General features: G+C 43.1%; 1 protein-coding gene across 1 annotated transcript; it reads right to left on the reverse strand.

Moving 5' to 3' along the window:
• Positions 1 to 13,086: 13,086 nt before the first annotated feature.
• Positions 13,087 to 13,484, reverse strand: LOC115619030 (histone H2B 1/2/3/4/6-like). Its single transcript, XM_030511044.1, has one exon. It carries the CDS (start codon positions 13,465 to 13,467, stop codon positions 13,087 to 13,089), a length of 381 nt encoding a protein of 126 aa, XP_030366904.1. The 5' UTR covers positions 13,468 to 13,484.
• Positions 13,485 to 25,819: the final 12,335 nt, after the last annotated feature.

The following is a 25,819-nucleotide window of genomic DNA, read 5'->3' on the forward strand; positions in this document are numbered from 1 at the left end:
GATCCCGCAGGTAAAACCATAGGGTGGCCCGTGGCGTGTACCTCCTATATTTTCTTTCTCGAGCAGTAGGGCGCCTTCTGTTAATAGCCAAGACATGGGTCGGTACGCGTGGGGAGCTGGATAGATCGGATAAAGCGTCTCTCAATTGTTTGAACTCCTGGGACAGTTTTTCCACAGCTGAAATGATGGAAGGGGTGAGATTGTCTTCGAACTCTCGGAGTTGACGAATCAGGCAATCCACTGTTGGTGATATTCCGTCATTCCAGGTCATTGATGCCAATGTGTGGGCATATGATGATGGTGCACTCCGTGTAAGTTTCCGCCACATGGGTCGTGTACATTCGACTTCATCTGGATCTACGGATGTGTTCCTGGCATCCGGCCAAGGATAGATCATCTCTAGAATGGCTGATTCCCTCAGGGACTGGATGCCTTTCTCTATCGTGGTCCAGTTGGCTGAGCGACTCGTAATATCGTCTTTGTAGGGAAACCTTTCCTTCACAGCTGCCAGGAGCCGCCTCCAAAGGCTGAGGGCTCGCTTCTCTCTTGCAATCGCTTTGTCAATTCCTCCTTCCTTAGCAAGTGATCCCAGCTGCTTGGCTTCCCTACCTTCTAGTTCGTGACCGTCGGCCCCATTGTCCCAGCATCGGAGTAACCAGGTGACAGTGTGCTCCCCTGGAAGACGGGTGAAATCTTTTCGCATATTCCGCAGCTCAGTTGAGTTCTGGGGTCGAGAAGTGACCTCTTCTTCTTCTTCCTCTTCCTCTGACCCACGTAGTAGTAACTCTTGTTCAGATGCTGTTGCATGTAGTAATGGCATTGGGTCTTCATCTTTCTTCGCTTTGCGGGTTGCTCTTTGTGCCTCTCGTCTGCTTTTGCTTACAGGGGCAACAGACATTGTCACAAACTGGCCATTTGGTTTAGCTGCAGTGTTTGTCACTGTGGTTGGAGTGGCTGCAGTGTCTGCCACTAGGATTGGAGTGGTTGCAATGTCTATTGCTGGGGTTGGTGCAGCTGTTGTGCTTGGGAGTTGAGTAACTCCAACAGCTGCATTGTCTGTTGCTGACGGGGTTTGAGTAGCTACTGTGCTTGTCACTGGGGTTGGTGTGGCTGCGGTGCTTGGAGTAGCCGCATTGTCTGTTGCTGTCGGGGTTTGAGTAGCTGTTGTGCTTGTCACTGGGGTTGGTGTAGCTGCTGTAATTGGAGTAGCTGTGTTGTCTGTTGTGGTCAGGGTCTGAGTAGCTGCTGTGCTTGTAGTTGGCAGAGCTGCGTTGTCTGTTGCTTTGCCATCAGATCCAGAGACATTTTTTTCCCTTTGAAGGTGCTGGATAGTGTTGAGCAGGGCTCTGTAGGCGTAGGCCAAGCCCCAGCACGTTGCCATGATTTGTCCCTCTCTGGTATAACCAGGACGACAGCACACCTCGTTTAAGTGTTTTACTAGTTTTTCCGAATGTTGCACTTGTTCAGTGGTGAAGTTCCAAAGCACTGGAGGGGCCCACTGGCCTAGATACTTGCCCATACTATCCCACACACCCTGCCACTCATGACTGTCCAGCCTCAGGGAAAATCTCTTGGTGGTCCTCCTATATCGTCGTCTAACCCTAGACCAGATTCGAACCTGATACTGCTGAATTTTTGAGATTAAACGAAATAGGATGTTCCTACGACGGGATGGCCGTGGGTAAAACGCTCTCCGTATGTGTGCCAACATGCTGATCCCCAGCACAATCAGCAGGCAGGTTTCAAGGGTACTCAAAGGCCATCTAAAACCTTCAGAACTCTCAACTGCTGTTGCAAATAGGCTGGTGGGGGAACGGGGGGTGAAAGAGAATGCCTCCTTCGTAAGTTTACCCCCCGAGGAGAAAAAAAAAGATATGCAATTGCTAAAATATTTCATTATATACCTCCCAATGTATAGAGGTGATGGCCACGCTGGAAGCACAAACCAGACCGGTTTCATGATCAATGAGTCTATTGTATTACAAGTCATTACCATGAAGTACAGTGAAACAAGAACCTTAGCCCAGGCCCCCCAGCCGATAAACACTAAAACAGCAAATAGTGGCTGTAAGTAAGGTACAAGATGCTGAAACTCTGAGATCAAGCGCAACAAGTCTGAGAGCCAAATAATCACCATTGTGACGAGTAGTAACAATGAATGCTTATCACAAATATGATTAAACACACTCTGGTCAGATCTGTCGTTATCTCAACCTTTCGTGCCCCACGTTGGGCGCCAAAAAGAACTGTCGTGGTTTGAGCCCAGCCGGTAACTCAGAAACACACAGCCTCTCGCTCACTCCCCCCCTTCTTCCTCTCCCCACTCCCGGAGGGATGGGGAGGAGAATCGGAAGAATGTAACTCCCACGGGTTGAGATAAGAGCAGTCCCACAACTAAGGTCTAACACAAAACCACTACTGCTACCACCAATGATAATAATGATTAGTGAAATAACAAGGGGAGAGGATACAATTGCTCAACACCTGCCGACCGATATCCAGCCCGACCCGAGCAGTGATCTGGGCCTTCAGGGTAACTCCCCCCGGTTTATATACTGGGCATGACGTGCTGTGGTATGGAATACCCCTTTGGCTAGTTTGGGTCAGGTGTCCTGTCTCTGCTTCCTCCCGGCTTTCCCTCCTCCCTGGCAAAGCATGAGACTGAGAAAGTCCTTGGTTGGAATAAACATTACTTAGCAACAACTAAAACCATCAGTGTTATCAGCGTTGTTCCCAGGCTGAAAGTTAAAAAACACAGCACTGCACCAGCTACTAAGAAGGAGAAAAATGACTGCTATAGCTGAACCCAGGACAACAACTCATCCAAGTGTTCTGTCACAATTTGGTGGCAGAGGGTGGGATTATGGAGCTAACCTTGAGGTAAGCTGGTAAACGTATACTGCTTACTTTGCCAAGTAAAATGTGCTGATCCCAATGTTCCTCAGCAACGGGTATTGTGAAGAAAGCATTAGCTATATTAATCGCTGCATAACAAGTTCCAGCGTGCTGTATTTTTTCAATTAAAGTAGCTGTGTCTGGTACTGCAGCTGTTAGTGGTGGGGTGTACTTGTTAGGTTCCCTATAGTCCACTGTCATTTGCCATGTCCCATAACTCTTCTTAACAGGCCATATATGATTATTAAAGGCGGTACTTGTTGGTTTTAACACTCCCATATCTAATAAATTTTTAATCGTCTATGTCCTCCTGGTCTACAATATTGTTTCATTGTGATTACCTTGGTGGCAGATGGGATTTGTATCAGAGGCATTTTAACTTTCCGATGTAGAGATGTTCCAGTTGCCCCAGCCATTGAGTCGGCTTCATTTGGAGCTCGGCTAAGGGGCCTCTATACAAACGCCAGTAGTATGGGGAACAAGCAAGAGGAATTAGAGATGTGTGCAAGGCTACGGGAATATGATGTCATTGGTATCACAGAAACATGGTGGGATGGCTCCTATGACTGGAATGTCGGAATGGAAGGTTACAGGCTGTTTAGAAAAGACAGGCCAGGCAGACGGGGAGGGGGTGTTGCTATCTATGTCAGTGATAGGCTAGAGAGTATGGAACTCTATCTGGGGACGGGTGATGAGGTAACAGAGTGTTTGTGGGTCAGGATTAAAGGGAAAACAGCAACAGGGGACATTACGGTGGGGATCTGTTACAGGCCGCCTGATCAAGAGGACTCCGTGGATGAAGCGCTCTACAGACAGATAGGAGCAGCCTCACGCTCACAGGCCATGGTCCTCATGGGGGACTTCAACTATCCTGACATCTGTTGGAGGGACGGTACGGCCCGGCACAAGCAATCCAGGAGGTTCCTCGATTGTGTGGAAGACAACTTCCTCTTTCAAGCAATAGAGGAGCCGACGAGGAGAGGTGCCATGCTGGACCTTGTGCTCACCAACAGGGAGGGACTGGTTGGAAATGTAACTCTCCAGGGCAGCCTTGGCTCTAGTGATCATGAGATGGTTGAGTTTGAGATCCTCAGGACGGTGAGAAGAGCATGCAGCAAGCTCACTGCCCTGGACTTCAAGAAAGCAGACTTTGGCCTCTTCAGGAACCTCCTTAGTAAGGTTTCATGGGATACAGTCCTAGAGGGCAGGGGGGCCCAAGACTGCTGGTCGGTATTCAAGGATCACCTGCTACGTGCTCAAGAGTGTTGCATCCCGACTAGAAGAAAGTGCAGCAGGAGGGCCAGGAGACCTCCATGGATGGACAAGGAGCTGCTGAGGAAACTTAGAGGGAAAAAAGAAGCTTATAGAAGGTGGAAGCGAGGACAGGCGGCCTGGGAAGAATATAGGAGCATTGCCCGGGAAGCTAGGGACCAGGTTAGGAAAGCTAAGGCCCAGCTAGAATTAAGTTTGGCAAGGGATGTAAAAGATAACAGGAAAGGATTCTATAGATACGTAGCAAATAAAAGACAGGCTAGGGACAATGTAGGCCCTCTCCAGAAGCTATCAGGAGAACTGGCTACCATGGCTTTGGAGAAGGCTGAGGTTCTTAATGACTTCTTTGCCTCAGTCTTCACCAGCAAATGCTCTGACCACACAACCCAAGTCTTGGAAAGCAAATGCAGGGACTGTGAGAACGAAGACCTTAGGCCCACTGTAGGAGAGGATCAGGTTCGAGACCATCTTAAGAACCTGAACGTGCACAAGTCCATGGGACCTGATGAAATCCATCCACGGGTCCTGAAGGAGCTGGCGAATGAAGTTGCTAAGCCACTGTCCATCATATCCTGGCAGTCAGGTGAAGTTCCCGATGACTGGAAGAAGGGTAATATAACCCCCATTTTCAAGAAGGGGAAGGTGGAAGACCCGGGGAACTACAGACCAGTCAGTCTCACCTCTGTGCCTGGCAAAATCTTGGAACAGTTTCTCCTGGAAAGCATGCTAAGGCACATGAAAAACAACGAGGTGGTTGGTGACAGCCAACATGGCTTCACTAAGGGGAAATCCTGCCTGACCAATTTGGTGGCCTTCTATGATGGAGCCACGGAACTGATGGACAGCGGCAGAGCAGTTGACGTCATCTACCTGGACTTGTGCAAAGCGTTCGACACTGTCCTGCACGACATCCTTGTCTCTAAATTGGAGAGACATCAATTTGATAGATGGACCACTCGGTGGATAAAGAACTGGCTCGATGGCCGCACGCAAAGAGTTGTGGTAAATGGCTCAATGTCCAGTTGGAAACCTGTAACGAGTGGTGTCCCTCAGGGATCGGTGTTGGGACCGGTCCTGTTCAACATCTTTGTCGGCAACATGGACAGTGGGATAGAGTGCGCCCTCAGCAAGTTTGCCGACGACACCAAGCTGTGTGGTTCGGTTGATACACTGGAGGGAAGGGATGCCATCCAGAGGGACCTTGACACGCTTGTGAGGTGGGCTGATGCCAACCTTATGAAGTTTAACGAAGCCAAGTGTGAGGTCCTACACCTGGATCAGGGCAATCCCAGGCACTGCTACAGGCTGGGCAGAGAAGAGATTCAGAGCAGCCCTGCAGAAAAGGACTTGGAGGTGTTGGTTGATGAGAAGCTTAATATGAGCCGGCTGTGTGCGCTTGCAGCCCAGAAAGCCAACCGCATCCTGGGCTGCATCAAAAGAAGCGTGACCAGCAGGTCGAAGGAGGTGGTCCTGCCCCTGTACTCTGCTCTTGTGAGACCTCCCTTGGAGTACTGCGTACAGTTCTGGTGTCCTCAACATAAAAAGGACATGGAGCTGTTGGAGGGAGTCCAGAGGAGGGCCACGAGGATGATAAGAGGGCTGGAGCACCTCCCGTATGAAGACAGGCTGAGAGAGTTGGGGCTGTTCAGCCTGGAGAAGAGAAGGCTGCGTGGTGACCTCATAGCAGCCTTCCAGTATCTGAAGGGGGCCTACAAGGATGCTGGGGAGGGACTCTTCCTTAGGGACTGTAGTGGTAGGACAAGGGGTAATGGGTTCAAACTTAAACAGGGGAAGTTTAGATTAGATATAAGGAAGAAGTTCTTTACAGTGAGGGTGGTGAAGCACTGGAATGGGTTGCCCAGGGAGGTTGTGGATGCTCCATCCCTGGCGGTGTTCAAGGCCAGGTTGGACAGAGCCTTGAGCCACGTGGTTTAGGGCAAGGTGTCCCTGCCCATGGCAGGGGGGTTGGAACTAGATGATCTTAAGGTCCTTTCCAACTCTGACCATTCTATGATTCTATGATTCTTTGATACTTACCATCAGGGAAGCATAAAGTCAATCCTTTTAAAATGTCAATTCCAGTTATATATTCAGGGATAGGAACAATCAGCACTGAATAAGTTCATTTTGGCAGAGTGCCAATTTTCATCTCAATTTTTGTCTGTACTGCTTCAATTTGTTTGCCATCTAATCCTGTATTTAAAACCTTTTGCCCTTTAAATTTTTTAGTATTACCATAAATTAAAGAGGCCTCCACTCCAGTATCAATGAAGGCCTTAACCATTCGACAAGATCTATTTTTCCAACAAATTTGAAGCTCTACATGAGGACAATGGTCTGTCCTCGCTCATCCTTGTGCTGAAGCTTGCCCCTCATCTCAGTCCATTTCTAGTTCTCTCAATTTTTTTAACATTTTAACATCTGGCCACAGATAAAGATCGTTGTACTGATCCCATCCCTTTTCATCCCTTGGAACCATCAACTCGCCAATGGGGGGCCCTCCATTGGTAAGTGTACCGTCCCATTGAGGCTCGAAGGGGGGAGCAGAAGGTTGAATTGCTTCATCCGTCATGTCATCAACTTTGTCTGAGCTTGAATTGTTTACCCTTTTCACAGATTTATGCAACCCATGTTGCTTGTACAATCTCCACATTTCATTGGTAGGAATCCTGTCAATCTTATCTTGGGCCATCCCATCTTCCAGCAAGGCAGGAAACATATCTCTCCAAGAGAGTCTATTCTCTTTCACCTTGCCCCTCATGTTATTGCCTCTTGTGTTTTGTTTGAGGCCCCATTCCCCCAAATCTCCTAACTGCTGGATTTTCTCTGTGATTTGTCCTCTGGGGTTTTCTGTTTCATTGATCAATAAAGTCATCACAATACCTTTATACGCATGTGGTGCAGTCCTAATAATTCTGTTCCAAATTGGAACTGATAGTGGAGCCTGCAACATAGCATCTGCATCTCCGACAAAAACAGCAGTCTTCATTCCCTCCTCCTTAACACACTGAACACAATACTGTAAAGTATACCAAGGTCGATCTGCACAGGGCCATTCCCCCTCAGTGAGGTATTTTCTGTCACAACCTTCTGCCACCACTGCTAATAAATTAGTCTCATCCTCAGTGCCTCTGAAGGCATCCTGAACAAATGAGTCGGAGCTTAACATTACAAATTTTTTAGCATCGTCTGGATCCAATTTAACTCCCAAAGCCTCTAAATCATGCAACCTGAAGGCCCAAAAAAGCAAAGATTCTCCAGGCTTTTGTTTGAACCTGTTCATAATGTCATTAATTTTGTGCTGAGTGAAATCTTCTACCATGTCCTGCCTAACTGGATGACCTAGAGGGTCATGTTCCAATTTTCTTCTTAATATTGGCTTTGCTTCAGCAAACACCTCACCCTCTGAACTACTATCCAAATCGGCTGAATCCCACACATCTCCGTCCCATTTCTCAGGGTCCCAATTCCTTCCTGCCTCTGCGAGCACCGCATGCACTTTTTTCTGGTTTACTTGACCCCTTCGCTTTCAATATTTATATTGGGCGATACAAACAAACAGCTGCTTTTTCTGATACTGTTTGATAAGTGTCCAATTTATCAGTTAGTAATTGATTTTGGCATTGTAACATAACTATTTTTCCCTGCAATTCACAAACTTGTTTTTCCAAATCCATCTTCTCCTTCTGTATTTGCTATCATCTCTGCTGATGCTGCTTTCAGTATGCAGCCAGCAGAATCCACCCCTGTCTCCCCAGAGCAATTAATTCCTCACCTTTTCCTACTGAAACTTTATGCAAACATTTAACTACATCAGGAGGTTCTGCCTCATTCAAACAGGAGTCCCAATTCTCACATAAACCATAACACAACCATTCAGCAGCTATGTTATGATAAGGTACTTGTTTCCAGCCAGGGATATCCACCTCTGCCATCTTAGGAACCTTTTTCTTTATCTTAAAAAATGCCTTTTTGTTTCATATCCTGCCAACTATGCCAAAATTGTTCTGCTGACAGGCAGGGTACGCTGCAAAATGACCACACACTAGCTGTATAATATGCACAGTTTATTAAACAAGCACACTAAAGTCAATAAGCACACTAAAGCAAGCACACTAATGTAAAGTACAGAGGAAAATTAGCAATGCGTCAAATCATTACTGCATAGAGAGAACAGAGATTAAGAAGAAATACATCACCAGTTACCACGGAATCATCATCCAGGCCCACACTTCCAGCTGGGAAGCCCCATTGCAGGCGATGCCAGGAGTCTCAGGCAATTGGGAAAATTCCTACGTGGTGCATCCGCCCATAGGCGAGGCTTCTCTTATGGCCCCAAGAGGGTCCTGCTTTTATACCCTTAGAAAAACAACTGGCTTTATGCCAGATCTCTAATTGATTACTTGTGGGGTTGCACAGTTTTTCATGATCTCACTGTTGTCCACACTGAGAGCGTTGGCCAGTTGCCCCAGGTTGGCCAATTATGAAGGTCATAGAACAGTTGCACACCTATGTTTTCCTGCCTCTTTCTGACAAATAGTCACAATGAGTTTAAACATATATACGCCACTGAATACAATGTGACAAAAAACATGCTTTGTTATGTCTCTCAGTCATGAGAGGGAATCAACTCTCAGTTAGGTTCCCATCCATTACAGCATAGGTGTACTGAAAACAACTGTAGGTCTTCCTTTTAGTTTTTATATTCATGGAAATACTAAAGGTTATCCAACTATGCTCATAAGGGAGATTTCTCATCCTAACTCTGTAACTGTACATTTAATGTAATCTCCTAGGAGTAAGATCTATTCAACACATATGGGCAGAATTTGCCCTGTTGTGATGAAATAGAAGATGAGGGATAAAGGGTTAGTGTCACCTAAGTGTAGGACAAATAGATGTGTGTTGGATTCACTGAAGCTTTTCAGTGAATTAGGTACCTAAAGAACACTATGAGATAATGGAGGTTATATATCTAACTCACACAAGGGCTCTTTGGCCTTTGCAACTTACAGTTCTCCATAATGTGTAAATGAGATGCAAAGAATAAAAACTGTGAAACAGAGAAAAGAATGTGCACAACTCTATAGATGGCCAATATTCTATTTCCTCATAATTTCAAGAGATACCACTTGAGAATCTAATTTAAAGAGTTATCAAGGTAGTTGAGAAGATTTTAAAATCAGTAACCCATCATTATGAATGTATATATACACAGAAATTTATAATTTATAATTTTATATTTATACTCAAATATATGGGAAGGTGTATAAAAAAGACGAACACAAAGTAAGCAAAGTTTTGGAAGCCTATCATCTTCACTGATATAAAAATTCAAAATCTGAAAATGTCTCTTAAAAAATATGCACAAGAACACTTTTTCTAAAGGTTATTTTAAGACCTGAACAAACTCTGAAGTATATTCACATACACAGACATGCGTGTGTGCACGCGCACACACACACAGACTCACACACATCCAATTCTCTGTTTGGCAGCAGTCTGAAAAATTTGGGAGAGGAAGTGGGGGCCAGAGTCTGGAGGCATGTTTGATGAAAGCAGCCTCGATCCTTATGTATTTATATGTGGGAGAGGAAGAGATCAAACCAAAATAAAATAGACAATGAAAACACCTGCATTCTGCTTAGCTTTCTGCTTGCTCCCAAGATAAATAAAGGATAGGAGGTTTGGAAAGACAAAATCTGTCTAGGAAGGGTTAGAAGGGCTTTGGTGCTCCAAGGAGACCAGATGCAAGAACAAGAAGCCACACTGAAGATCCTTCCCTAAACACAATTGCATTCAGGCTATTCTGCTCTCATGAGACCTCACTTGGAGTACTGTGTACAGTTCTAGTGTCCTCAACATAAGAAGGACATGGAACTGTTGGAGCGAGTCCAGAGGAGGGCCATGAGGATGATAAGGGGGCTGGAGCACCTCCTGTATGAAGACAGGCTTAGAAAGTTGGGGCTGTTCAGCCTGGAGAAGAGAAGGCTGCGTGGAGACCTCATAGCAGCCTTCCACTATCTGAAGGGGGCCTACGAGGATGCTGGAAAGGGACTCTTCATCAGGGCATGTAGTAATAGGACAAGGGGTAATGGGTTTAAACTTAAACAGGGGAAGTTTAGACTAGATATAAGGAAGAAGTTCTTTACAGTGAGGGTGGTGAGGCACTGGAATGGGTTGCCCAAAGAAGTGATAAATGCTCCATCCCTGGCGGTGTTCAAGGCCAGGTTGGACAGAGCCTTGGGTGACATGGTCTACTGTGAGGTGTCCCTGCCCATGGCAGGGGGTTGGAACTAGATGATCTTAAGGTTCTTTCCAACCCTAACCATTCTATGATTCTATGATTCTATACTGGGAAGTGTGCAGTCCTTAAAGGGTGCTGAACAATGTTAGGCAGAGGTGAGAAATATGAAGTCTAGTTTTCATATTGTGTACCGAAGCAGTGAGGAACATAAGAATAGGAGTGTTAAGTAGCTAAACAATCACAGGGTACCTGCATTCTGTCGAATTACTAACAGAACACCCCTATCTAACAGGCGGTTCAGAGGGGGAAATGTCAAAACCTAACACTGAAGTATATTTAGCTCAATCTTAATGCCTGGTAGAATTAATGACTGCCATTTTCATGCATGTTTATCTTATAAATGGTTAGACAAGTAAAAAAGTGCATGATGGAAGATGAAAACAAACAGGAAAATGCATGGTGTCAGAAATAAACTAATTGAATGCATATCAAGGATAGATGTAGCTTTTAATTTCAGTTTGGGTGTATGGAGCTATCACATACTGTTGGATTGTCAGTATCATACTACTATGTTATGTATCATAGTACTCTGGCTCAAAGAAACCCTCCCCAAGCCCTGCACAGTACAGCTGTGCAGGTGTAAAGGCATTGGGAAACTGGTCTCTGAAGGAGATTAGATTACGAATGGAACTTGGAGTCCTAATAGGGATCAGTGAAAAGGTACACACTGGATTGAGTTGTTCACAATTTATATATTAAATCCCTTTACATATTGTAGCAGGTATAGGAATACTTCTGTTTTCAGATTTGCTAAAATCAACTTTAATTTTGGGGAGGAATATTCACAGTGTGACTATCTGTACTATATATGGTGTTGTTTTATATATGTTTTTATATAGGAGAGTTAGGATTATGGATAGTGATAAAGAAAAATCATATAAATTACAAATATTTTCATATTGAAAATTATGTGATAAGTTTTCTAATTACTTTTGTTGTCTATATTTCATGGAGTACCCTTCAAATATTAATTTAAGCAAAGATTCAAAGCCCAGAGCTCATCTGTCATTAATAATTTTGTGGAACTGGCAATTACTAATATGTGCACAGTACTATTTTACTTTATCAAAATGCCCTTTTAAAATTAGTCTGTCTGCAGTTCCTGATGTGCAAATAAAGCATCTAATTTATCTTGCCTGGTCTTTTTGGATGACTTGATCAGTCCTATATTGCTAGGCAGACACAGAGTGAATGTTAAACATAAAAAAGCAATATCTCCTAAAATCTAGGAAACGAAGCAATAACAGCCTAACAGAAGATCAGAGGTCACCAGCCTCAGCACATGGTGAGAAGAGTGAGAATGTTTCCAGTCTGAAACCAGCTTGATTTACACAATTTCCAGGAAGTCCTCCTATCTCCTGAGATCAGTGATTTTCCTATATGTTATACAATATCCTGTTCCACTGCAAGTTTGCAAAAGACTATTGCAACAAGGTTGGTGTCCAGATTTGGCTGCTGTTATTTGCACTAGTGATGTGCTAAAGGAAGATAACCGCCAGAAATTTCCAAATCAACTTTGCACTCAGATGGGGCTACCGGATTCTAAAAAGGAAATTAATAGCAAGTTAAGCTTCCCTAGCTGACAGCTTTATTATTAAGCTGTAGCTCCTGACTAGACAGAAAGATTAGACTTATGCATGCAAGAGGGGAAGGAAACAAAGAGAACCATAATAGAATATGGCCAAAATTATCATTTTCCTACTCAATTCTGTGGCTAGCTTGTTCCTCCAAACTCTTCTCTAATGAGAGCAAAGGAACATGTGTTTTTCTGAATATAGATACATTTTTCTCTGCAGTAGAATGGAATCTACATAAACCCTGAGCTAGAGTAACTGTTTTCACAGGGAAAACTCTGTTTGGAGTTAAACTAAGCAAGTATTACTGAAAGTTAAAAAGACTTTGCTACCCTTGGAGGTTTAGTATTAAATCTAAATTAAAAGTAAACAACAGTATTGTGTATTACTCTTCACAATACCACATCACTTCTCACAAACCACTTGCAAATGCAATTCCTACATGTGCAATTGCAGAAGATAACAACATGCTCAGCTATTCAAACCTGATAAAATAACTAGCTATAATAATTTCTCAAGAGCATTTAATATGTTGGTCATTTCACTACTGCTTTCAGAATTCTTGATATTTTATGACCATATATAGATTGAAATGCTCTACATTCAGCTCTTCACTCTATTGAATTGAAGGTAGATTAGAGATAAAACTTTACCATACAATTTCTAGGGAACATTTTTTATTATTGTTAGCACTGACCTGGCACTTGGATAGAATTAAGAAGAAATAAAAATCTTCAAATTTCAATGATTAAAGACTGTGCTATCTGTCAGGTATTTCCTCTAGACTATTTCCTGCTTCCTGTTTTCTTTTTCTTTATGTCATAACCTCCACTGTGGTTTTATCTTCCTTTTTCTTAGAATAATATTTTTTATAATGTACATTGCCATTTATGTACCTATCCAAAATATATAAAAGCTATCTATCTGGAAGCAGTAGTTCTATCTGAAAACAATTAAGAAGCTGGCACAGAAGAAAGTTGGCACGGTACCCTTTTAAAAATCTGGTCATTTGGGTTAAAACTGTCGCTCTGAGGCGCTCTACTTGGAGCTGGTGTACTTGGTGACAGCCTTGGTGCCCTCAGATACTGCATGCTTGGCCAGCTCACCCGGCAGCAGGAGCCGCACGGCTGTCTGGATCTCCCGAGAAGTGATGGTAGAACGCTTATTATAGTGCGCCAGGCGCGAGGCCTCACCAGCAATGTGCTCGAAGATGTCGTTAACGAAGGAGTTCATGATGCCCATGGCCTTGGATGAGATGCCCGTGTCGGGGTGCACCTGCTTCAGCACCTTGTAGGCGTAGATGGAATAGCTCTCTTTACGGCTCTTCTTGCGCTTCTTGTCACCCTTCTTCTGCGTCTTGGTCACCGCCTTCTTGGAGCCCTTCTTGGGCGCAGGAGCAGACTTCGCCGGCTCAGGCATTTCAATCACTGCTACACCACGGCTCTCCCCAATGAACCGACAACGGTAAGCCAATGAACCAACAACGGTAAGCCAGATCTACTGGAGGCTGGTGGAGCTGGTCTGACAAAGAAGGGGAAGAGCTGTTTTAGTAGGAGGCTTGCCAGGCTGGTCAGGAAAGCTTTAAACTAGATGCGCTGGGGGAGGGGGGCATTGATCCATCCCAACACTCCTGGTCAGTTGCCAGCACCTGTAATAAGTGCTTGGAGGATATAGAGATGTTCCAGCTGCCCCAGCCATTGAGTCGGCTGCATTTGGAGCTCGGCTAAGGGGCCTCTATACAAACACCCGTAGTATGGGGAACAAGCAAGAGGAATTAGAGATGTGTGCAAGGCTACGGGAATATGATGTCATTGGTATCACAGAAACATGGTGGGATGGCTCCTACGACTGGAATGTCGGAATGGAAGGTTACAGGCTGTTTAGAGAAGACAGGCTAGGCAGACGGGGAGGGGGTGTTGCTGTCTATGTCAGTGATAGGCTAGAGAGTATGGAACTCTGTCTGGGGACGGGTGATGAGGTAACAGAGTGTTTGTGGGTCAGGATCAAAGGGAAAACAGCAATGGGGGACATTACGGTGGGGATCTGTTACAGGCCGCCTGATCAAGAGGACTCTGTGGATGAAGCGCTCTACAGACAGATAGGAGCAGCCTCACGCTCGCAGGCCCTGGCCCTCATGGGGGACTTCAACCATCCTGACATCTGTTGGAGGGACGGTACGGCCCTGCACAAGCAATCCAGGAGGTTCCTCTATTGTGTGGAAGACAACTTCCTCTTTCAAGCAATAGAGGAGCCGACGAGGAGAGGTGCCATGCTGGACCTCGTGCTCACCAACAGGGAGGGACTGGTTGGAAATGTGACACTCCAGGGCAGCCTTGGCTCTAGTGATCACGAGATGGTTGAGTTTGAGATCCTCAGGACAGTGAGAAGAGCATGCAGCAAGCTCACTGCCCTGGACTTCAAGAAAGCAGACTTTGGCCTCTTCAGGAACCTCCTTAGTAAGGTTTCATGGGATACAGTCCTAGAGGGCAGGGGGGCCCAAGACTGCTGGTCGATATTCAAGGATCACCTGCTACGTGCTCAAGAGTGTTGCATCCCGACTAGAAGAAAGTGCAGCAGGAGGGCCAGGAGACCTCCATGGATGGACAAGGAGCTGCTGAGGAAACTTACTTAGAGGGAAAAAAGAAGCTTATAGAAGGTGGAAGCGAGGACAGGCGGCCTGGGAAGAATATAGGAGCATTGCCCGAGAAGCTAGGGACCAGGTTAGGAAAGCTAAGGCCCAGCTAGAATTAAGTTTGGCAAGGGATGTAAAAGATAACAGGAAAGGATTCTATAGATACGTAGCAAGTAAAAGACAGGCTAGGGACAATGTGGGCCCTCTCCAGAAGCTATCAGGAGAACTGGCTACCATGGATTTGGAGAAGGCTGAGGTTTTTAATGACTTCTTTGCCTCAGTCTTCACCAGCAAATGCTCTGACCACACAACCCAAGTCTTGGAAAGCAAATGCAGGGACTGTGAGAACGAAGACCTTAGGCCCACTGTAGGAGAGGATCAGGTTCGAGACCATCTTAAGAACCGGAATGTGCACAAGTCCATGGGACCTGATGAAATTCATCCACGGGTCCTGAAGGAGCTGGCGAATGAAGTTGCTAAACCACTGTCCATCATATTCGAAAAATCCTGGCAGTCAGGTGAAGTTCCCGATGACTGGAAGAAGGGTAATATAACCCCCATTTTCAAGAAGGGGAAGGTGGAAGACCCAGGGAACTACAGACCAGTCAGTCTCACCTCTGTGCCTGGCAAAATCTTGGAGCAGATTCTCCTGGAAAGCATGCTAAGGCACATGAAAAACAACGAGGTGGTTGGTGACAGCCAACATGGCTTCACTAAGGGGAAATGCTGCCTGACCAATTTGGTGGCCTTCTATGATGGAGCCACGGAACTGATGGACAGCGGCAGAGCAGTTGACGTCATCTACCTGGACTTGTGCAAAGCGTTCGACACTGTCCCGCACGACATCCTTGTCTCTAAATTGGAGAGACATCAATTTGATAGATGGACCACTCGGTGGATAAAAAACTGGCTCAATGGCCGCATGCAAAGAGTTGTGGTAAATGGCTCAGTGTCCAGTTGGAAACCTGTAACGAGTGGTGTCCCTCAGGGATCGGTGTTGGGACCGGTCCTGTTCAACATCTTTGTTGGTGACATGGACAGTGGGATAGAGTGCGCCCTCAGCAAGTTTGCTGACGACACTAAGCTGTGTGGTTCGGTTGATACGCTGGAGGGAAGGGATGCCATCCAGAGGGACCTTGACATGCTTGTGAGGTGGGCTGATGCCAACCTTATGAAGTTTAACCAAGCCAAGTGTAAGGTCCTACACCTGGGTTGTGGCAATCCCAGGCACTGCTACAGGTTGGGCAGAGAAGAGATTCAGAGCAGCCCTGCAGAGAAGGACTTGGGGGTGTTGGTTGATGAGAAGCTTAACATGAGCCAGCAGTGTGTGCTTGCAGCCCAGAAAGCTAACCGTATCCTGGGCTGCATCAAAAGAAGCGTGACCAGCTGGTCAAAGGAGGTGATCCTGCCCCTGTACTCTGCTCTTGTGAGACCTCCCTTGGAGTACTGCGTACAGTTCTGGTGTCCTCAACATAAAAAGGACATGGAGCTGTTGGAGGGAGTCCAGAGGAGGGCCACGAGGATGATAAGAGGACTGGAGCACCTCCTGTATGAAGACAGGCTGAGAGAGTTGGGGCTGTTCAGCCTGGAGAAGAGAAGGCTGTGTGGAGACCTCATAGCAACCTTCCAGTATCTGAAGGGGGCCTACAAGGATGCTGGGGAGGGACTCTTCCTTAGGGACTGTAGTGGTGGGACAAGGGGTAATGGGTTCAAACTTAAACAGGGGAAGTTTAGACTAGATATAAGGAAGAAGTTCTTTACAGTGAGGGTGGTGAAGCACTGGAATGGGTTGCCCAGGGAGGTTGTGGATGCTCCATCCCTGGCAGTGTTCAAGGCCAGGTTGGACAGAGCCTTGAGCCACATGGTTTAGGGCAAGGTGTCCCTGCCCATGGCAGGGGGGTTGGAACTAGATGATCTTAAGGTCCTTTCCAACCCTTATGTTTCTATGATTCTATGATTCTATGATTTATTCAGAAGTCTAAACAAAAACTGTTGGGTCCTCACCTCTTTTGTGAAGCTTGGCTCATGAAACCTTCACATAAATCATTTGGAGCTGTTCATTTAGCTACATTAGAAAGCATTTGTCAGTAATGACTCCTGTAAACAATGTATCAGACAGCAAAGAGAAAGATTCTGCAGAGTCTAAAGACTAGGATGGGAGATTAACTGCCACTGTCTTCCAAAACTACTTGCTATCTCAGTACACTTGATTTTTAGGCTTCCCACATCAAGGCCTCTTTAAAAAGAACTATGTTTCCAGGGACTTGAAACCATGGCCTTTCAGAATTCTCAAATTTACAGCACCTATATCACAGTCTGAACTAAATGAATTGACTTATATTACTGTCTCCCTTACCTTCATTACAGATAGGAGTCTAATTAAGTGATGTTTAGCTTGGTTTAATTAGGCTAAATTACTATTTGAGGGGGATTCCTAATTTCATAGAATCTTAGAATAGTTAGGGTTGGAAAGAACCTTAAGATCATCTAGTTCCAATCCCCCTGACATGGGCAGGGATGCCTCACCCTGGACCATGTCGCCCCAGGCTCTGTCCAACCTGGCCTTGAACACCGCCAGGGATGGAGCATTTACCACTTTTTTGGGCAACCCATTCCAGTGCCTCACCATCCTCACAGTAAAGAACTTCTTCCTTATATCTAACCTGAACTTCCCCTGTTTTAGTTTGAACCCATTGCCCTTTGTCCTATTGCTGCAGTCCCTGATGAATAGTACCTCTCCAGTATCCTCGTAGGCCCCCTTCAGATAGTGGAAGGCTGCTATGAGGTCTCCACGCAGCCTTCTCTTCTCCAGGCTGAACAGACCCAACTTTCTCAGCCTGTCTTCATACGGGAGGTGCTCCAGCCCCCTTATCATCCTCATGGCCCTCCTCTGGACTCGCTCCAACAGCTCCATGTCCTTTTTATGTTGAGGACACTAGAACTGTACGCAGTACTCCAAGGGAGGTCTCATGAGAGCAGAGTAGAGGGGCAGGATCACCTCCTTTGACCTGCTGGTCACGCTTCTTTTGATGCAGCCCAGGATACGGTTGGCTTTCTGGGCTGCAAGCGCACACTGCCGGCTCATGTTAAGCTTTTCGTCAACCAACACCCCCAAGTCCTTTTCTGCAGGGCTGCTCTGAATCTCTTCTCTGCCCAGCCTGTAGCAGTGCCTGGGATTGCCATGACCCAGGTGTAGGACCTTTCACAGTGGCTTCCTTCCTTGACCTTCCTCAGTGGCTACTTTATCTAGAACTGGCTACTTTGTCTAGCGAGATACTTTTGAAAGAAACAAAAGCATAGACTAAAACTGCAGCATTTCTGTGCAGGAGGTACAAAAGCACACACATGCACACAAACTGCCCAAGTCAAAAAGCAATATGAATGATTATGTCAGCATTCTACCAGAGAGCAAAGACGACATCACAATGTGTGGTGGATACTAACCCGGCCATACATAATGTCAGCCACAGGGAAAAGCTGACACAGTGTACAGTAGGTCAAGAAAAGCTTTTAAAGAATTCAGTTGGAACTCTCCTAGCTATTAGTAACATGGGTGGTTCAGTATGAATGATCACAACATAAAGGTAAACAAAGTATCTTAAAAAATTTTCACATTTTCATGTCTGCATGAATGTGTAGGTGAGCCAAATATAAAGCTGGATGAAAAGCAATACATAGTATAATGTACCTTAGAGCTAAAAAAGCTGCAAGCATAAACTTCCTATTTGAAATGACTATGTATCATGTACATCATAGATGAGGACACGAGATTTAGACATTTGGCTAAGTTATAGGCAATACACTCAGAAGTTATTATAGCTAGACTTACTTTAAACCCAGTATTTTTGTGCAGCCAAAAAAAAAAAAATTCACTTTTGTTTACTTGTTTTATGTTATTTTCTAAATGCTTTACTGAAAGGCTTCAAAGTGACAACTCCAGAGAACTGCAGCCTCAATAACTTCTAAGACCATGGGCAACACAACTTTTTAACTATGCATTTCGACATACCCAAGATTCGTCCAATCTGCATGCTTCTTCCCAGCTTTATATAGCAATAGGTTGATCCTGTTTTGTGAAAGTCCAGTGATCCACTGTCATGGTTTGAGCCCAGCCGGTAACTCGGAACCACGCAGCCGCTTGCTCACTCCCCCCCCTTCTTCCTCCCCCCAGTCCCGGAGGGATGGGGAGGAGAATCGAAAGAATGTAACTCCCACGGGTTGAGATAAGAACAGTCCCGCAACTAAGGTATAATACAAAACCACTACTGCTACCACCAATGATAATAACGATTAGTGAAATAACAAGGGGAGAGGATACAATTGCTCACCGCCCGCCGACCAATACCCAGCCCGACCCGAGCAGTGATCTGGGCCTTCCGGGTAACTCCCCCCAGTTTATATACTGGGCATGACGTGCTGTGGTATGGAATACCCCTTTGGCCGGTTTGGGTCAGGTGTCCTGTCTCTGCTTCCTCCCGGCTTCCCCTCCTCCCTGGCAGAGCATGAGACTGAGAAAGTCCTTGGTCGGAGTAAACATTACTTAGCAACAACTAAAAACATCGGTGTTATCAGCGTTGTTCCCAGGCTGAAAGTTAAAAAACACAGCACTGCACCAGCTACTAAGAAGGAGAAAAATGACTGCTATAGCTGAACCCAGGACACCCTTTCAGCTCTGTTTTCTATGACGAAAATCTGGAACACAGACAGGACAACAGTAAGGTTCTATTTGAAACCATTTTCATACCGATTTCCTCACTTCCATGTCTGACTGTGCTCTCTGCATTAGACAGCTTGCCAAAACTGTTTATTCTCTCATTCTTTGATTAGGAGGAGGACGTTTGATAGTGCTATGTTTTTATTCTGTATGAAGGATCTTTATTTTGTTTTATACATTGTGTTATTTAAAGCAAAGAGAAAGAAAAAAAAAAGCAAGAATTGCAAAAGTCCTTACAACCTGCTGTAATCCACTGTCTTTCTTGGACAGAATATATAAAAAGGTCTGTCTTTGACATAAATATGCCTGACAGCTTTTTTGAGTGCATTATTATGCCAAAAGAAAGGTGATTACAGTCTTGATAGTAGTTAAAACAAACTTGACATTAGTTAAAAACTAAAACTTCAGACAACCTGAATAGCACATACCTGTAGTAGTATTAACAAGAAGTGACAAAGATTTTATTTCAATTATAATTATTCCTTTAACTTTCTAAGCACTGAAAGCTTCAGTATATCTAAACACATATCAGTGTTTGTACCTCAGGTGCAGAGGTAGGATGAGGCCTACAAAGACATAATGTATGTTAGAAAGGATTAAACCACAGACACCTCTGGATCCGAGAATCAGTGATGAATACAGAAATATTCCTGAGCTATGGACTGAGCTAGCCAAGTGTGGATAGATGCTTTCAATCAAAGGAAAGTTTGTGCTGGTTCATTCTAGATTTTTTCATACACTTTTCTGTCCACCTGCATTTTACAGATTGATTAATTTACATGTAACTCAGATTCAGCTTCGGCAAAGCTCTTTACATATGAGTGGACATTGCTAACACCAAAGGCAGAGACACGACCAAGTGTAAGCAGAGCTATGTGTCTGCTGTATATTCATGACATGAAGCCATGTTATCTGACCTCATTCCCATAGTATTTTGAAAAAAAAAATGAGGGGGGAAAAGAAACTAAAAACCATCAACAAGTGAGAAACCTGGCTGTTTCTCAGCACTCTGTTTTGCCTTACTCTTCATGGTTTCTTTTTCTATCCTGTGTACTACTCTTTAGGCGCTTGTCTAAGAGGTTTGAAATTAGACTAAGGGATTCTGCCCCCTATTCTGACCTTGCACTTCAGGTAGCCAGAGATGAAAGCAGATAGAATCTGATCTCTGAGTTCCATCTCCTGTGTTTCTTATTCTCTGTGCTCTTTCAGAAATTCATCTCACAGAGGTTTTAAATGCCCTGCCTCATTATTCACAAACCTTTTACAAACCATGCTGCAACTGTTCTCACTTTCGGAAAGTGCCTTGGGTCCTCTAGCCTCTGACTACGCACCATGTGGAGTTATTTTCTCTCTCTTGCCTAGTTAAGAAGTTATTGATTGCCACTTGCACTTTGTAGTGATGGCCTTCCATTGCCTACATTTGCATTCCTTTTGTATTTTAGCCTCTACTTCCCGCTGATACTGTTGTTATTTGCAATGTGTGTACTGGTGTGAATGTCAACACACTTTGCTGGACACTGCCTGAATGATTTATTTTCACACCTCCTTAACTAAACCCTTGTAGCCCAGAGTTTTTTCAACCGATTATCAGAAAATTGCCATAAACAATTTCTGCAAGTTTTTGCTTATGTTATTCCTGTTTGGTGAGTACTTCCTCCCAGAATTTACCCATTTCTTTCATTTCAAATGCTTGTTAACAATCACTGCCTTCTGCAGGTATTCTTCTGACTTTGGCATGAGTGTAAAGGTAAAGTAATTCAAAATTTCCTCTTGCCTAAAGAGTTTACCATAATTCCCCTTTTGGCACTTCCAGCCTGCATGATTATGGTTGTTGAAGTAAAACCACATATATTTACCATCTCCCTAACAAATGAGCTGACACCTCTTTAGGTCACTAAATTTGCTAATACATGTCATGATGTGAGCCGTACAATGCAACTTAATAAAGCAACAACAAAAAAGAAAATAAAATATACAATAAGGAAACTGCAGATTTTTCTGCAAGTTTTTTCAAGGTCAGTGATCTACCAGGTGAGTCATTCCTCCAGGTTGCCTATGGCAAGGTTCAGGTTTATAGCACACACAAACTTAAAAAGGCAGATTACATCATAGTCCAGAACTGCTACAGAATACCTATACAGAAACTTTGCTGCCCAAGAAATGAATAGGATGGTAGAACAGGAAATCTTAGAGATGGAGACCTTGGTCCCTCCATTAATATAAGTTTTGAAACTTTCTTCTGTTCCAGCCTGAATTTATCCACCTTTAAGAATATCTTGACCCTTTGTTAAGAACTGTCCAAAATAGCCTTGTTACATTTAATGCAAGGTGATGAGCTGGTTTCAAATTAAAAGGTTTATTAATCTATAAGTTAAAGTGCAACCAAGTATATTAGTGTAATATTTTTTTAAAGCTTTAACAATATAGGGTCCATATCTTACAGTTTAACTGTCTACAGTTACATGTGAAGCAGTTAGTGAATTAAATTCCTTAATACAGAATTTCAATTATGTTTTATTACTTTCAGCAGACACATGAATTGATTAAATTCACAAGCTACAGAAATGGTTTCTGACAGCTAGTAGCTATACACTGCAAGGACAAAAGCTCATTAGGAATGAACTCTAAAGCAATACAAACTGATAGCAAAAGGCCTTTTGCTAATCTTGAGAAGAGTGACTTCAGATTTTTCTCCTTTAGAAAGCAAGAGAAGCTGCTTGAACTTTTCATATTAAAGGAGATGCCTGCCTTTCAGGCTTTGGCAGTTTGACCAGCATGTAACAAACAGATTTGAATGTATAAGTTACTTAAAGATTCCACAAGAACACACAAACAATCATTTTGTTCATTAATAAGTGTCAGGAGAAATCAGAGCATGTTTAATTTTCATTTCTGTGTGATTACTGAGACACTGTGGAAAGACAACTCTAAATAAAGTATAGGTTACACTCCATTACTAAACTACTGGCAACAGGTGACCATCAACCAAAAAAAAAGCCACTTCATTACATATAAACTAATAAAAATGCTCAGTATGACTAGAACACTTTGATCCCAGGAGAAAAGATCAAGCTAATTGTATACATAAAATTGGCATTTTTGTGTCAGTCCAAGAGGGACTGAATGACTATGCATAATGATATGCTAAAGCTATATATGCATCATCAATCAATTATGCTTCAGAATGCTCATGCACAGCCTGGTGCACAAATCAGCACATTCAAGTCAAATAGAATTTATGTCAAGCGAAAAAAGACTGAATTTTAAAATCATTCTGAAGCAATGTTTCAAATTATATTTTTCCCCATATGTGCTCTACAATCAAACACTATCTTGTCATTTTACTTAAACAGGTAAGTGGCTTTGTAGTCTGATATAATGGAAGTCAAGCAACTCTATAAGTGTGGTGATTCTGATATTACTTTTTTTTTTTCAGTCCTGCATGGCTTTGTTTTCATGGAAAGAGCTTTGATGAGCCAAAAGATAAATGTATCATTTTTTCAGCACCTCTTAGAAATGCTGGGTTCAGCATTTACCATAATTGCCATTACCACTTTGATGGAGCTTTCCCCCAAAAGACACAGAGAATTCTTTTATCTTGTTTAAGCCTAATAATAGGCAAAAATTAGGTGGTAAAAGATAAAAATTCCATGAAAATTCACTAGGCAAGCAAATAGTATAGTGAAAAACAGAAGATATATCTAAAGCAAAGAAAAATGCAATTGAAAAAAATAAGGTAGTCAGCAAACACGCTTTTTCTTATTAGTAATTTCAAAAATAATATAACATTCAGGTTAAGTCATTTAGAAACTTTCAAACTTTCATGATTCCATTTAAAAGTAAAAAACCCTCACATCATGCACTTTGGAAGAAATATACTGTTGTACTGTTCTAAATTCCAAAAATCAAGCATGAAAAATGAATCTTAACAGTTTTCCGATGCTCTGCCTGTATACTGAAGGACAGCCCACGTCATCCCCAGTTCCTAGGACTCCCATCTTTCAGAAAAGTGCAAATTCAGCATCAAATCCAGACTCAAAATTCAAACTCATGGCCAATCTGAAAATACTTAAAAGGTGCTTTTTTCCCTATTTAAACAGTGATTGAAACTCATTAAAAAATAATCTCGAAACACTACATTTATGAAGGGAAAAAAATATTTGCTTTTCAAAAGACTGGATTTTTAATATTCCCATTAACCAAATTGAATGTTTTGCATCCTATGAACAAGTAATTTAAAATGTACCTGGAAAATGCATTCGAATTTAAATTTTCTTAAATCAAAATCACCCATAAATGAGATTTATGGAGATAAGTGGAGATTTGTGGAGATAAGTGGAAATTTGTGAGTGTATTTTCTCATATCATTAGTAGACCTTTGTTCGCAAATGTCACAAATGGAATTTTTAAAAAGTTCTATTACTTTACAAAAAACAAATGGCTTGAGATAGATAGCTCAAAGAAGTTTACATATGACTGATTTTATGCTTTATGATTTCTAATTGTTTCAGCTATCCCTAGTCCATCTTAGCTGAATAATATAATTTAAATATTTTAGGTAGCTTTCTTTAACAGGCTCTTAGACTTAATGCTTCTGCCTTGCTTCAGGACAACATCTTTTAACTTTTAATTGCTTTAAATTGTCGGTCATGTTACCAGCATTTTCACTAAGCATGGATTGATTTCAATTAACTTTCTCATGCTTTAGCATAAAAGCAGTCTTATTCTATTTACCCTAATTAGATCACACAACCTCTTGAAGCTAAAGCAATGACAGTCATTAAAAAGTTGTACAAAGGGGGAGAGAAAGAGAGAGAAAATCAAGGTTGTTTACTGCATTGTTAGTCCTTCTATAAGTTTGAAGCTGCAAGGAGAGCATGTCCCTATGACCATATGAAGGATTTAAAATCAAATCCAGAATTTAGGACCTACGTAATTTTAAAGGACCAAATTTTGTGTCAAAATGATGGTTATTTTATTATTGCTGTATTGACAAAGATCAAGTTTTGCACTGCTGCAAATAATGCACCTGCAATGTTAGCTGCTCAAGTCACTGTTTTCCCATCTTTCAGTGCATTGAGAAAGATATTAATAAGTAATGGATTGGTATGTAAAGAAGGTAGAAGTAAGGAAAATATAATATGTGGTTGCAATCTTCCTTCAGTTTACATTGCCTTGGAAATTTTCTTTTTCCCTTAGTGCAAGCTGCACACAAAACTAGACTGAAAAAAAGACAGATTACACAGAAACTTCAGCTGGTTACTGAACAAGCATGAGGCAGAAAATGGTATGCTGGCTGTAGGCCACCTGCTCTGGAAAGGGACATCACAGAAATTTTAGAAATGTTCTTGCAGTGAAAAAAAAAACCCACAAATTTGACAGCTTTGGGTGGGGAAAAAGGAGGAGAGGAAATAATGTCCTCTAGTACGTGGGTCTAAAGGATCATGAGACTGCAGAGAGTCATTAAGCCTGGTACTCAACTATCAACGGAATTATATAAAAACTGCTAGTCTACAAATATCCTCAAGAACAGTCACTGCTTTTCTGGCACATTTCAAAATTTATAAACACCCCCGAACCTAAAAACAAATCTCCTACTTCTAATACAAAAGGTCAAAAGATGCAGAAAAAGAAAAGGGGAGAACAAGACAAAGAGAACTCTGTGTCCTCTCAATGTTCAGTAATCCTAGAAAAATACTCAAGTATGCAGAAGGATGATGACTTTGTTTATTTTCTGAGGAGACTAAAAGAGCTGTAGCATCTCTCCTTGAGTTCAGCACTGACCAGTTATGCGGTGTTCCATACTACTTTTCCTTATGCACATACTTATAAAACAATCTGTCTTGGAGCACTATATAGGCTGGATTCAAAGTTAAGTTCAGAGCCAGGAAATTACAGCTAGCTACAGCACTTAAAAAGAACTCTCCTTCATGCTACCATGTAAGTACAAAGAAATTTACATAAATTTAATCCCTTTAGCCATTGAAGTCTGGGTCAGGCATCTTGAGCAAAACTCAAGCAGTATAATATGCATCATGGCCAAAGGTGTGATTCTTTTATGTGCTCCCCATACATGAAAATGTATCCATTGAGCCAGTGGCTCTCTGGAATTAGTTTATGATCATCTTTTATTAGAAAATGTATGTAACTCCACAACAGTTATGTTTAATTAAATATTGCAACATTGCAAAGTTAGTGAGGTGTCTGGGTTCAGCTACAGCAGTCATTTTTCTCCTTCTTAGTAGCTGGTGCAGTGCTGTGTTTTTTAACTTTCAGCCTGGGAACAACGCTGATAACACTGATGTTTTTAGATGTTGCTAAGTAATGTTTATTCCAACCAAGGACTTTCTCAGTCTCATGCTTTGCCAGGGAGGAGGGGAAGCCGGGAGGAAGCAGAGACAGGACACCTGACCCAAACTGGCCAA

This window comes from Strigops habroptila, chromosome W (genome assembly GCF_004027225.2).
Source record: "Strigops habroptila isolate Jane chromosome W, bStrHab1.2.pri, whole genome shotgun sequence".
In the NCBI taxonomy this organism is placed as follows: domain Eukaryota; kingdom Metazoa; phylum Chordata; class Aves; order Psittaciformes; family Psittacidae; genus Strigops; species Strigops habroptila.

Coding starts and splice junctions, on each gene's coding strand:
- LOC115619030 (XM_030511044.1), bottom strand. CDS start 13,467: ATGCCTGAGCCGGCGAAGTCTGCTCCTGCGCCCAAGAAGGGCTCCAAG.